The following is a 14,938-nucleotide window of genomic DNA, read 5'->3' as shown; positions in this document are numbered from 1 at the left end:
CTAAGAGCCACGACAGGCGGAAGAAGGACGGCTCCTCTCTGACGGGAGTCCTTGGGCACCACCCCAAGCCCTCGCGCTCTCCCCTTCCCCTGAGCCGCTGTCCCCCAAGGCAGGTCACCTGGCTCGGCCGCTGCCCGTTTGTCCTCCAGCTGCCCGCTCACTCCAGCCGCGCCGCCGCCGCCTCCTGAAAGCGGCTCGTCCTCGGAAGTCACGGGGCCAGTAAGCGGGTGGGCGAGCCTGTGCCAAGGCTGCGGGAACCGTTCAACCCAGCCGAAGCTGGGACCCTGCCTTTAGCGCGGCCGCCACCAGGACGAAACTGGAGAGCTGGGCTCGGCTCGCCCGGGTTGGGAGGGGCGGCTGCAACTTTGCTCCTGGACGCGAGCGAGGCGGGGGCGCCCGTCTCCAAACTCCGTGCCGTGCCTGCAACCTCTCCGGTCCAGGAATTTTTTATGCTTTTTTTTTTTTTTTCTTTTTTAATCTATCGGGAAGCCAAAGAGGCTCTTTTTAAATTTGAAGACCTGAGTATATTGTGTAAATCTCTGGCCATAATGTGTGTGTTTTACATAATCTAATTTTAAAATTAAAGAATGTTCTTTCTGTATCTATAGAGTGGAGTTTATGAGGAGAAAATACTGATGTCCAGACCCGCTCAGCTGCCTGCGCTGCCCCCCTTTTGCCCGGGAAGGAGAGCGGCCTGGAGGGATCCGGCCAGCGGCGGGAAGCAGTGACCCGGACTTGGATCGCCCAAGTAGGAACTGGAAGTGACAGTGGCGCAGGGCAGCATCGTCGTCAGCAGCGGCAGCAGCAGCAGCAGCGGCAGCAGCAGCCCGGGTAGCGGTGGCAGCAGTAGAAGCCCCGGTGTAACGGCGGTGGTCACACTGCGCCTGCTGCTGCTGCCTGCTTTAGCCAGGAGCCCAGGGCTGCCAGCGCCTGGCCTGCCGGGGGCCACTGCCAGAGCCTGGGGCGGGAATCCCGGCCTCACAGACTAGCCCTTCCTGGTGGCCCGCTTCCTCCTCCACCAAGATGCCACTTGGAACCCCAGGCTCTGTGGTGAGCTGCTGAGACAGCAAAGCAAGGAAACATTCTCCAGCAGCCATCCACATGCCTCCCTTCCCTGAACTATCCTGGGTGCCTTCCTGGGCTCTGTGATAAGAGGCCCCCAAATCAAGTAGTCTCTTTGAGGGAGAATAAAAAGGTTCGTGATAGTTGGGAAATATTTATGACCCTGCTTGAAGTTCATTTATTACAATGCAGTCTGTAAAATATTAGGATGGCCAGAGTCGTTGGTGTCATTTAATGTAACTCACAGAATCCACTAGGAGTGTCAGATTTGTTCAACAAGAGAAAAATAAAACCTTACCCACATCCTCTTTAGTCTTCCCACTAGCTCAAATTGAGTAGCTAATTATACAAAGCTTTCCCAAGTGAAACTGAGGGAAACAGGCTGGTTAAAAATAGTGTTCAACTGTTAGACATTACCAATCCCTACTCTAGTCTCTTCATTTTAGGATAAGACAACTGAAGCCTAGAGAAGACTCTGACTTTACACACGTGGCAGGCTCAGGGATTGAAGGAATGTCTACTGATACCCATTACAGCTACTGGGTAGTTGTCTGGCCTCATGCCTCACTCCTCCAGGGAGATTCTGCTCTCCTAGTGCTGGAGCTCTCTTATGGAAGATTTAGCCTTGACTCATGATTATTAGTAGAGCCGCCTTCCTTCCAGAACTGCTGCTCTGCAGAGCATCCCCTGGGAAATGGCAAATCATCCATCCCACAGGCCCTGCTTTGGGGAAGGCACCCATGCTGTTCCAGCAACAAAGCAGATGGAGTGAGTCAGGGAGACAGGAGGCAGTGAGGGGGTGGGGCAAAGAAAAAGCCATACTGATACCAGCTGGTATAAGAGAGAAAAGAAAGAGATGAGAGAGAGAAAGAGAGAGAGAGAGAGAGAGAGAGAGAGAGAGAGAGAGAGAGAGAGAGAGAGGAAGGAGAGAAGGAAGGACGATGGGAGAAAGAAAGAAGCATTAACTGAGCCTTCTATATATCCAATGAAATCCATGTTAAAAAAGTCTTTTTACAAAATAGGTGATTAAGAGATGGTAGGGGCTCCTTAGCAATGAGTTGGTAGTAAGACGACAGGGTAAAAAGCAGGAGGATCTGCTAGGGATGAGGCAGTGGGAAGCCTGGCTGAAAGGAAAACCAACCACAGGACTAGAGCTGTTACAAACCAATCATTCATTTATGGGGCTGTAGCCAGGATAATGCAGTCAGAGAGGTACTCCCAGGCCACTCTTAAAGGATGAGAAGAACTGTATATGTCCCTGATTCTCACCAAGTTCAAAGACAGAACGAAACCAAAACTACCATTGCTAGATTAGTGTTGTTAAGGGACTTCCTAGTCACATTAGTAGCACTCGACCTACATGAAGATTTTTCCATATGTTCTGGAATTGCTCTTGAGGCCTGAGTGTCTTCCTTGCCTTCTCTACTCTGTTAACAACAGGACAGATATATTTGGTTCACAGAAAAGGAAATACAAATGGACTATAAAGGGGTGAGGAGATGTTGAAACTCACCAGGAATCATGAAATACAAATTAATGCAATAAATGAAATACCACTTTCACTCAACAGTTTAGCAACCATTAAAGACAATATATATCAAGGGCTATTAGGCATGAGGAAGAAGGCACTTTCTACACTATTGATGGGAGTAGAGCTTCAAATAGCATTTTTATAGGGAGACTTCAAAGTATCTATAGAATTTTGACACAGTGATTTTATTTCTATGGAGAAAGATGCTTCAAGAATAATCACAGATGTGCACAAATTTCTCTATGCATATTCAACATGACTCACTGGGATTTACCCCAGACATGCAAGGTTGATTTTACATACGAAAATTAATCAATGTACTACAACATATCAATATAATAAAGAACAAAAATCAATGGTCATCTTAGCAGAAGCAGTAAAAGCCTTTGACAAAATCCAGCACCCTTTCATGATAAAAATATTCAAAAGACTAGGAATAGAAGGGAACTTCTTCAACCTGATAACAAGGCATCTACGAAAAATCCACAGCTAATATATTTAGTGGTGAAAGACTGACAGCTTCCCCCAAGATCAAGAACAAGACTAGGATATCTACTTTCACCATTTCTATTTAACATTGTACTGAAAGTTCTAGCCAGACAATAAATTAAATTAGGCAAGAAAATGAAACAAAAGGGATCCAGATTGGGAAAGAAAAAGTAAAATTATCTCTATGCACAGATGACATGATTTTGTACAAGAAAACCACAAGGAATCTAAAAAAATTTTTAGAACTAATAAACAAGTTCAGTGAAGTTGAAGTATATAAGATCGCTATACAAAAATCAATTGTATTTTTATATATTTGCAATGAACTATCCAAATATAAAATCAGGAAAACAATTCCATTTACAAGAGCATCAAAAGGAATAAAATACATCAACGTATTTTATTATATTATATAAGATATTAAATATCACCAAGGAAATACGAGGCACGGACACTGAAAACTTCAAAACATTGTTGAATGAAATTTAAAAAGACCTAAATAAAGAGAAAGACATCTGTGTTCATGAATCAGAAGACTTAATATTGTTAAGATGGCAATACTCCCCAAAGCAATACACAGATTGAATATAATCCCTACCAAAATTCCAGCTGCCTTTTTTGCAGAAATAGACAAGCTGATCCTAAAATCCATATGGGTACACAAGGGATCCAGAATAGCCAAAGTGATTTGGAAAATGAAGAACAAAGAGGACTCATGCTTTCCTATTTGAAAACTTACTGTAAAACTATAGTCTTTTCAACAAATGGTATTGAGACAACTGGATATCCACATGTAAAAAGAATGAATTTGGGCCTCTACCTCACATCATGTACAAAAATTAACTCAAAATAGATCAAGGACCTAAGCTAAAACTATAACACTCTTAGATGAATACATAGGAGAAAATCTCAACAACCTTGCATTAAGCAATGGGTTCTTAGATATGACACCCAAAACACAAGCAATAAAAGAAAAAAAATAGATGAATTTGACTTCATAGAAATTTTTTATAAATTGTGTTTCAAAGGATACTATCAAACTTGGGGAGGCACTTCAGAGAATCCTTTGTTTTCCAGGAGCCTCAGCAGACTTACCTGACCAGTTGTTAGCTGTATGAACCCCTAGAGAACACAAAGATGGAGGTCACTTGGAGAAGCCAACTGGCCACCCAGAAGGTCAGAAGGCAGCCGTTCTTTAATGTGTTCACCATGCCCAACAACCAATACACAAATAGTCAGTGTGCTGTTGCATCTCTGGCTTCATTTTTTCTGCATTTCCAAATTGACCATTTCCAGCTAGCACTCTTTCTTTAGGTAAATAGTGTGTTCTGGGCAATAGTCAAGCTCTGTTCTTCTTGCTTTTTGTACATGAACAGTTTTATCGCATCAACAAAAATCTATTAATCATTTCCTACATCAGGCACTGTGCAGAGTACTTTAGGCCTGAGAGACATTCTATCTAAAATAACAAGATATGGAAACAACCTAAATGTCCATCAATGGATAAATGGCTTTAAAAAAAAAAAAGTGTGATGTATATATACACGATGGAATATTATTCAGCCATGAAAAAGGAGGATATTCTGCCATTTGTGACAACATGGATGGACCTCGAGCACATTACTCTGAGATAAGTCAGAGAAAGACAAGTAGTGTATACTATCACTTAAACGTGGAATTTTTAAAAAGTCGAACTTGAAAAACAAAACAGTGAAATAGTGGTTACCAGGGAATGAGGGTGAGGGGATAAAAATTGATGTTATGTAAAGGTACAAACTCATAATGAGTAGTAGATAAGCCATAGTTATCTAATGCACAGTATAATAAACATAGACAACAATATTTTGCTGTAATTATGTAATGTGATAAACATCACCACCATGGCAATCATATCACAACATATAAATGTATCAGAGCAACACATTGTATTGCCTTAAATTTATACAATTTTATATGTCAAATCTATTCAATTAGAAATAAATTAATTTTTTTAAATTTGCAAATATTTGTGTTTAGATCTGTCTTTTAGTTAATTAGGAGCTTGAGACTGGATGGTCAGTATTCTTAGCTGCTGGGTGCATCCCAGCTCAGCTTTCAGTCTCATTTTATTAGACATCTATCAGGGTTCTAGGCATGCTTCCACATGGCTCCTATGTACCCCTTACAGGCATAATTTTACATACAATACTGCCTAGTAATAACAATAACATTAAGCAGCTGTTATGCATGCCTTATGTGCAGTGATATATTAAGTGCTTAGATGCATTTTCTCATTTGATCCTTACAAAAATCCTATGCAAGAGATATTATTAATGTCTCCATATACAGATGAGAAAACTGGAGCATAGAGTGGCCAAGTAATTTTTCCCAGAGTCACGCAGTCAGTAACTGACTAAGCCAAGACTCTGCCCCAAGGTTGTCAAACCAGAGAAGTTACGTGCTTAACCATGATGCTAATATTAAAATATTCATACAATGTTCAGACCAGCCTGAATTACCAAAAAAGAGGTGAAAATATGCCCAGTGTCTTTCATTTAAGAAATAAATATTTTAATATACTTTTTAAAAAGGTTTCTATCCAAAGTGGATAAAACTATTTTAAGCATTGGTGCTTAAAGGAGTAAGCATTAGTTGTCAGAAAAATCCACTTTTGTGAAACGACTCATTCTCCAAAAATGCCAGACCTACAAGGTGTTTCTGTATCATCTAGTATTCTTGGAACTGCAAGGAAGATCAGTATATCTTCTGGCAGCTTCAGAGTGCAATAATCATTGGCAACCTCACCATGTTTTTATTTTACAAATAAAAATGAAAATATCATGATCTGTACCATAGCAGCCATCATTCTATAAGGGATACAGAGTTGTCTACCTCGAAAGCCATACATGCCCATGCCCATGCACACACACGTGTCCATATGCATGTACGTGTATGTATGCGTGCGCACACACGGAGCTAAAATTGGGCAATAGGGGACCCTGGAATAAAATATTCTGGACAAGAGAAGCCTGATGCTATGGCTAACTTTAGGAAAAACTCTGAAGCAAGCAAAGTTTATGAGGGGCAAAGCCATTTGTACTGCTATTAATAATAGTAGCTGACACTTGAAGAATACTAACTATATGCCAGGTACTCTTCCGCAGACGTGAATTTATTGAAATATCACACCAATCCTATGAAATCGGTGCTGTTATTATTCTCACTTTACAGGTAGGGAGACCGAGGCATAGAGGCATTGTTAAGTAACATGCTACTAACATTGTTAAGTCACAAAACTACTAGTGAGAGAGAACTGAGATTTGAATCCAAACAGTCTAGTGTTAGAGTCCATGTTCAAACTACTACTAATAATTCTCCACAAGTAATACCACTAATGCATGTCTACACTTATGTCCCTGGTCCTGTGTTAAGCACTCTATATACATTATCTCATAGATCTTTTGAGGTTAGAGCTCTTAGCTCAAAACTATTATGTAGCATCTAATTTGAACCTTAAAACAACCCCAAGAGGTACCTATTATTGTGCCCATTTTACAGAAAAAAAAACAATGAGGCACAGAGAAGTTACTTGGCACACAGGCAAAAGTACCACCTGCCTCTCAGTAACACCCCTATATGCATTGCAAGGATCCGTATAGTATAAAATAATGCAATGTAATTTATTATACAATTTCTACCTCAGAGTCAGAGTCTCAGCTTTTCAAGGCCTCTATTCTAAAATGTTAATGGGAAAAATTAACAGTAGACTTTATTCCAAGCTCAGGGCAGATGTAGTGACCCTCTGCAGCAGCCAGTGTCCCACTTTGGGTTATCTTTAATGGGGAAACATACCACACAAGCTCTGTCATCAGAAGCCTTATTTCAGGGCTTAGATACTGTATCTAAAATATATCGTTTTCTGAGTTTTGTTTTGTTTTGTTTTGAAGCTGGTTTCTGGAAAAGCCAAACTAGCAAGCCATCACTGGGGACCACCAATCTCACCCATGGTTTCCATGAAATGCTTCCTCTGTTAACAGTGAAAATAAGCCAAGGACTTATACTACAACACTATCTTCACTAGCAGAGTGAAAAACAATGACAACAAAGAAGACAACCTGGGTGGGCTTACCTCCACTTGAAGGGTTGCACATCCTTTCAGGAAGTCGTTGATGTTGTTGATGCAATCAGCTTCTGTTTGGGGCTCCAGACAGTACTAGAGAAACATAGCCAAATGTCACCTGGAGACTGTCATCCCATGCCAAATGTACCATATTCACTATTCGCTAGTAACTACATAGACAGGCTTTTTAAGGCAGGGAGCAACATTGCTGTCAATCCAGGAAGAGAAATAACCACCAAAGGAAGTGATGCAAAAATCTAAACGGTCGGTCTTTGTTTCAAATGTCATCAAACTTTTAGTCTCAAGTCATCTCTACTTATAAACTTTTTTCTCATGCTTTTTGCCCTAGTGTGGTGAGAGCAAATTAGAGAAACCCAGACAAATTAGAGAAACCCAGTTTTTTGAGCTTGGTTTTGCTTTCAACTAACTACCTCTCTCCCGTTTCTTCATGATAATTTATTCAAAGTATGTTTTTCCCTTTGCTGTTCTCTACATTTAATCACAATTCTCTACCATTTATCACTATTTTCCCACTGTTTTTCAAGTTTAAGAAATTATAAGTAAATCAATTTGTTCAATAAAAATACAAACTGGTTCAAGAGGGCAAAAGATCTATACTCACAGTCACATTCCCTGCTGACCTTAAGAAAATAATTGTAGGACTCTACCTTTAAACTGACTTAAAGTGTACTTTAGAAATCATCCATCTTCATGTTTCCAACATTAAAAATTTGAGGTTTTTAAAGAGAATAAGGGTAGTTTCACTTTGAACATATGCTGCATTCGAAACACATAGTTAGTTTTTATTGTTTTAACAAACCTGACATTTGGGATTATTTCTCCTAGTTGCTAAATAGCCTCTCTTTCAATGGATATTTTATTTCTTTGAGAAGAAAATCTATATTGGTTTTAGTTAAATTGTCAATAAACATCATCAGCATCTGTTATAAATCATCCCATTATTTCACAGACTCATGCACCCCAAGTTCAAAACATGTCCTCAGTAACAGGAAGGTGTAACATGTATCTCTATGACAGAGCAACCTTGTGATATGGATGTTCTCCTTGTCCCCTGGCACCAGTGGTATAACAGGTTTTGTTACACTAATATTTGGTGGCTAATTACTGAAGAATAACATTTCATTTTCTGACTTTTTCAATCTACAAAAACGGTAAGAAAAAATATCTAACTTTTAGAAAGAGATTAAAGTAGGAGAGTCCCAAGATTTGGACAACAGAAAATCTCAAGAGTCACATTATTGCTGCTCTCTGGTGGTAAGCACTCCCAAGGATACTGCAAATGTCCCTTACCTTTTCTACAGAGCCAGGCCTCAGTCTGCTGATCAGCTTGCACAGCACTACCCCATTTTTCAGCGAGGACTTCAAGAACTCCTCCGGATCACAGATGGTCTTTTTTGGGGAATCTAAAACTCCCAAGGATATAAGCCATGTCACGATTCGCTCTTCTGGATTCATTATTGAGGACTGTCTGCTCCGAACAGCTCTCTGGGGTAACTGCAAGGACTAAGCCACATCCGCGATTGCATCTGTTGTTGTCTTCCTTTTTATGAGTTCTCTTCTGGTGCTTGCAGAGCAAAGCTTTAAAACAACTTTTCTTAGACAATGGTGGAATCCACTCAAATTATGGGATTTCAAAACCACAGAGATCAAACTCAAAGATGTGGAAAGAGAATGAATATAAAAATCATGGATAGCATTAGTTTTATTTTTCAAAACCTGCAAAACAAATTTATTAGGATGAAAAAAAGAAGAAACATACACACACACACACAAAAAAAACAGTGCAAGAAGCTGTAAGGGAAGGAAGTGAGGAGGATGCTGGGGAGGGAGGAGAAAGAAAGAAGCAAGGGCTCTTGGAAATCAGAGGTGACCCAGCACTTCAGGGGATAGTGGAAATGAGACACTTTTGAGCCAATCTGGGAAAACGCTGTCAATAAATAGTCTACCTCCATTGAAAATCTGGCTTTTGTCACGAGGACAATGCCAACTGGCTCTTAGGTCAAACAGATATGAGGCTTGTTGGGAGCTGTGCTGGCACAACAGGACTCAAAAAAGGTAGGGTGAGAAAATTCTTCCATGAAATAGTCGGATGTCCTCATACTGTTTCACAGAGATGGTATGTCACGATCATTTCTTGCAAAACACGTTGAGTTGCATGGTGACACTGTGCCAAGCAAATAAAGATTGTGCCTGCTGTCACCCATCACTGTATATAAGCAGAAGCTAGAAAAATGGCATTTTACTTTGCAGCCAAAAAGCTATGTTTAGGGAAATAGGCTAAGGATAACATCTGACATCCTGTTTACTTGCATTCTTTAGAAATTCTTTTTCTGGACCTGGTTCCACTATACAATCCAGCTGCAGTACCCTTAGCAAAGGCTCAGACAGCCACTTGAAAACAGAACTTTTGAGAACAAAAGAACATTTGTCCTCTGTCTATACAGCAGTCTGGAAGGTTAATGTTTCCCCAACGATAAACATTTTGCATTAAAAAATGTTGCTCTGAAAAAAAAGCTGGCCTATAACAAGAGATCTTCACTATTTTCAAATATTTTCAGGAACAGTTGAAATAGTCATACTATTGGGAAATTTATGATAAGGCCAGCTTTAACAATATAGTCTTAAATTGGCAAATACATGGTACTCACCATCGCTACCCTTCTTAAGGATGCATGGGATCCTCTTAATCTTCAGAATCCTATTTAAAACAGCTTTAGGCATGTACTACCAAATAATCAGCTTAGATAATCCTGCTAAATGTTTTCAAAGCTCCCCCTTCTTGCCCTGTCATAACACTTATCTCACTTTACTATTATTGCTTTTGATTTGTCTCCTCCACCAGAATGTAACCTCCCTAGAGTAGGGGTCTTGTCTGTCTTGTTTAACACTGTTCCCAGTAGAGTGCCTGGTACACAGTCGCTGTTCAAAAAAACTGAATGAATAAATGAATAAACTCATATGGACTCCCATGTATAGACATTACCTGATTACAACAAGGATTTTTAAATTTGTTTTAATGGCTTAAAACAAATAGTTTTTTCTTGCTAATGATTTTTATACTTTTATTGAGATTTAATCGACATAATAAACTGCATATATTTAACACATACGATTTAATTAATTTTGATGTTATGCATATACCTGTGATACAATCGCACACACACACAATCCAGATAAACCTTTCCATCACCCCCGAAAGTGTCCTTGTAACCTTTAACCCCTTCTTTCTTCCTTTCTGCCCAAATTTCAGACAACCACCAATCTACTTTCAGTCCCTATACATCAGTTTGCATTTTTTAGAATATTATGTAAATGGAAATACACAGTTTGTTACCTTTTTTGGTCTGGCTTCATTGACTCAACACCATCATTTTGAGATTCATTTATGTTGCTGTGTCTATCAATAGCTCTATAACAAAGATTTGACCTCCAAATGTTTAGTTTGATGTAATTACACTTCTAAGCAAAATAGGTATAATCAATCAAAAGTTTTAATTGACTTTTGACCCATAGCCAAGTCTATATAATGAAAAAACAAAAACAAAAACAAAATCTATTTGTTGATAAATGAAATTCCTAAATCTGACCTGCTTAAACACATTTTTATATGTCACTTGGACAATTTTCACAACTGCTCATCAAAATTGTACTCTATAGACAAATAAATCTGGCAGTATTATTGAAGTATTACTTACATTTTTGGATGAAGACCAAAGCCTGAGTAATTTTAGGAACACAGCCTAGTCCAAAACAGGCTTGCGCCCATTGAGGTCACCTAGATGAAAATCTGCCTCATTTTGGACACTGGCTTTAGCAAATTACTCTAAGTAATAAAGTAAAATCAGAAAGGCAAGGACACCTCCTCAAGGCAGAAGAAACAGTTCTATTAGTGTAAAGATTGGAAGTCAGTGTTGGTATGGTCAAATGTCAAGAAAGCAAGGAATTCTGGGGCAGTAGCAAGTATATGGGTGATATAAGTAACTATGAAACCCTGGCTGTTAAGGAAGCCAGTGACGATAAAGAGGAGCTGATGAACAGTAGAAATAGGGTTGGGTTTGGAAAGACTGGAGGACACAGTGGCATAGAGAGCAGGCTTCACACAAAAGCATGGGTAAAAAGAGCAAAGGTCTCTCACTCTACTTCAGATCTTTAGTACCAAACACCTTGGGCCACTGAACCTGTATTTTCACCGGCTTCCCCACCTCTATCTTCTCATCCCAATGAATTCTGTGGCAGAGTACAGTTTGGTCGATTTTCCAAAAACATCTCTTTAATAGTGTTATACCCCTGCTCAATAACCATCAAAGGCTCTCCATTGCCTTAAGCAATGATTTACAAACAATGATGTACAAAAATAATCACCTCTTGTGAGGGAGGGAAGGGAAAGGAATGAGAATGGAACTTGAACCAAAATAGGTAATATTTTATTAAAAATAAAAAGATCTGCAGGAAGTAAGGTAAATGTCAACATTTCTTAAAACTGGTTACACTGGAACCTGTTATACTATTTACTTTTATGTGTTTAAAATCTTCATAATTGATTTGAATTTTTTTAATCTACAGAGGCACTTGTTAAAAGTTTTAGGGGCCTTATTCCCCAATACTTTAGTTCAGAAGATCCTCAATGAGACAAAGAAATCTATATTACTAAAGTACCCCACTTGATCCTGATGAAGGCAGGCCAAGGTCACACTTGGAGAAATAAGTTGATTTATAACCTTTCATCCCAATTTCTGCCAAACCTGGGTCATCTTAATATCCACAAGAACAACAATCCAACATCAAAACCACTCAGTTCCTTAACCGCTTATAAGTGTTATTGATGTATTATCTCTCGGTCTCTCTTTATGCCTGTTCTGTGAAAATGGACCTGGGTCCTTTAAATTTGCCAACTGGCATGATATGAAATTTTATCAAGTTTTATCTGTAGACAGTGCTGGAGAGACATTGCAGGAAGACAGGCTTTTACTTCCTGTTTCCTGTGTGCTCACTTCACAGGCTCCTGCCAAGCTCCCAGTTTTTCTGATACTCACTTTCTGGAGCATTGGCTTCCTCACTGCACAATGGGTAGCATCATCCACTGGGTAGCTTCCACTGGCACCACCCTTGGATGGTTCAGTAGTGAAGTGTCTCTGGTGAGACATTTCTCCTGTAAAAGGAACCAGTACCCTGGAGAGGCACATTTTCAGCAAATCCCAGAGGGCGGATGTCCAGCAAGTCCCACTGACTCAGCACCACATAAACTTCTCTAACAAGGCCTGGATCTCAGCAGCTGGTAGAGAGGCAGGGTATCACAGCTCTAGAGGAGTGTCAATTATATATTATTTTTATAGAGTCTGATATAATGTAGCATATATGTTAAGCCTATATCCTTTTAGAGTTCCCTTTACTTCTTGCCAGCCAATCCCTCATTACTCCAATCCCATTATAATTAATAATTTTTTTCACGTTCACCCATAAATACTTAAATGTGCATAACTAAATTAGAAATTTAATTCTTACAAGAGCACAATACCATATGTGAATGAAAAGGGAGGCTGTGTAATAAACCTGAAAAGCTCACGGGGGCCACAAGGCATGCCTGACAAACTCAGGGACCAAAAGTAACCATACAGGATGGTTTCATCACAAATCCTTAACTGGGCAGGCCATGGCAGGTAGTCATGTCCAAGGCCTATAGCTTCCTTAACACAGGTCAGTCTTTACCTTAAGTAAGCTCTGTCCACTGTTCTTATGCATATAAGGTAAAATATCTTTGAAATATGAGTGTAATTGTCTTTTCCTACCCCTCAAAGACATAACCGCCAGCACCAGAACACAAGACCACCAGAACAGGAGAGCACAAAACCCCTCATTGTTTTCTTGTTCCCTGAATACCATCTCTGTGTACTGTAAATATTATTAACTGTCCTGTACCTACCAATGTAAAAGAAGTATGTGTTTCTGCATTTTGCCTTTTATTCAATTCTTCAGATTTCCTCACTTTGCTTTCTCCCATTCCCTTAATCTACCACCAATGAATATCATGTAATCTTCCTTACGGCTCCTCCTTTGATTCTAATGTATAAAATAGGATGCAAAACTGCCATTATCTGGAGCATTTTCTCAACCTGTTAAAATTTTGATTGCAGGCAATTATCATCAGTTTGGCTCAAATAAACTCATAAAAATCTTCTACATGTTTGGACATTTCTTACATCAACACATAACTCCTAACAACATTTGTAATTCCTGAGCATCACTTAATATTTGGAGTTTGAGTTTCCCTAATTGTCTCACAAATGTCTTTTTACTGCTGGTTTGTTCAAATCAAGTAAAGAGAAATGGTTCTTCTGAAAGAAGTGGAAGCTTTTCTTTCCAGAAACCCCAGCAAATCTCCTTGTGCCTCATTGGCCTGAATGAATACTGGGCTCCTTCCTGAACCAATCACTATGGCTAAGCATGGGCTATGTTAGTTTAAGTCCATCACATCCCATACCTGGAGCTGGGGTTCATCCCACCCACCCCACCCAATGGAGAAGAATAATAGCTAACATAAAGCACTTATGTTAATTAGGATTAGGTGTCCTCACAAGAATTTGCTAGGGTAGGTACTATTGTTGTCTCAATTTTACTGATTGAGATAAGTAGCTTGCCCAAGTTCACACAGCTGATATGTGGTGGAGTGGACCCAGGTAGCCTAACGCTAGAACCTGCATTCTCTTTTTAATAACTTTTTTAAATTTTTAATTTCCAGTTGACTTACTTAAAATATTATATTAGTTTCAGGTGTACACCATAGCGATTAGACATTTAAATAACTTAAAAAGTGATCATCCCAATAAATCTAGTACCCATCTGACACCATAAATAATTATTACAATAGTATTAACTATTATATTCCCATGACTATTTTCTAAGTATAGATTTGTACCTCTTAATCTCTTTCTCTTTTTCAACCATTGCCCTAACCCCAACTCATTGGGATGATCAATTCATAAATTATATAAATATCTAACCAACATGCTGTACACCTAAAACTAATATAAAAAATATTGAATGTCAAGTATAATTGAAAAAACAAAAACTTAAAAAAATATGTTCTCTATATCTGCGAGTTTGATTCTGTTGTTCATTCATTTTGTTCTTTAGATTCCACAAATAAGTAAAATCATATGGTATTTGTCTTTCTCTGTCTGACTTATTTCAGTTAGTGTAATAACCTCCAGGTCCATGCATGATGTTGTAGATGGTAAGATTTCGTTCTTTTTTCTTTATGGCTGAGTAATGTTCCATTGTATATGTATACCACCTGTTTATCCATTAATCTATTGATGAACACTTAGGTTGCTTCCACACCTTGATTATTGTAAATAATGCTACAATGAACATATGGATGCACATGTTTCTTTGAAGTAGTGTTTTGAGTTTCTTCAGCTAAATACCCAGAAGAGTGATTACTGGGTCCTTTGTTTCTTGTTATAGCCTTGTTTTAAAGTCTATTTTCTCTGGTATAAGTATTGCTACCCCACAATTTTTTTTTCATTTTCATTTCCATTTTCATGAAATATCTTTTACCAACCCTTTACTTTCAGTCTGTGTGTGTCTTTCAATTTCAAGTGAGTCTCTTGTAGGCAGCATGTGTAAGGGTCTTATATTTTTATCCATTCAGCCACTCTATGTCTTTTAATTGGAGCATTTAATTCATTTGCATGTAAAATAATTGTTGATAGGTAGTTATTGCCATTTTATTATTC

At 39.0% G+C, this 14,938-nt stretch overlaps 1 protein-coding gene across 1 annotated transcript in view; it reads right to left on the bottom strand.

The window, feature by feature from the left end:
• ARHGEF6 (Rac/Cdc42 guanine nucleotide exchange factor 6) overlaps positions 1–8,686 on the bottom strand; it is a 111,134-nt gene extending 102,448 nt beyond the window's left edge. The window contains exons 1-2 of the mRNA XM_006924196.3: positions 8,493–8,686; positions 7,191–7,274 (exon numbers count right to left, since the gene is read on the bottom strand). Of these exons, the coding sequence (XP_006924258.2) occupies positions 7,191–7,274; positions 8,493–8,657 (249 nt within the window). The 5' untranslated portion in view covers positions 8,658–8,686. The remainder of the gene's footprint in view (positions 1–7,190; positions 7,275–8,492) is intronic.
• Between the last annotated feature and the right edge of the window lie 6,252 nt (positions 8,687–14,938).

This window comes from Pteropus alecto, unplaced genomic scaffold (genome assembly GCF_000325575.1).
Source record: "Pteropus alecto unplaced genomic scaffold, ASM32557v1 scaffold139, whole genome shotgun sequence".
NCBI lineage: Eukaryota > Metazoa > Chordata > Mammalia > Chiroptera > Pteropodidae > Pteropus > Pteropus alecto.
The sequence above is the reverse complement of the archived record's forward strand: the minus strand, read 5'-3'. Positions and strand labels throughout refer to the sequence as shown.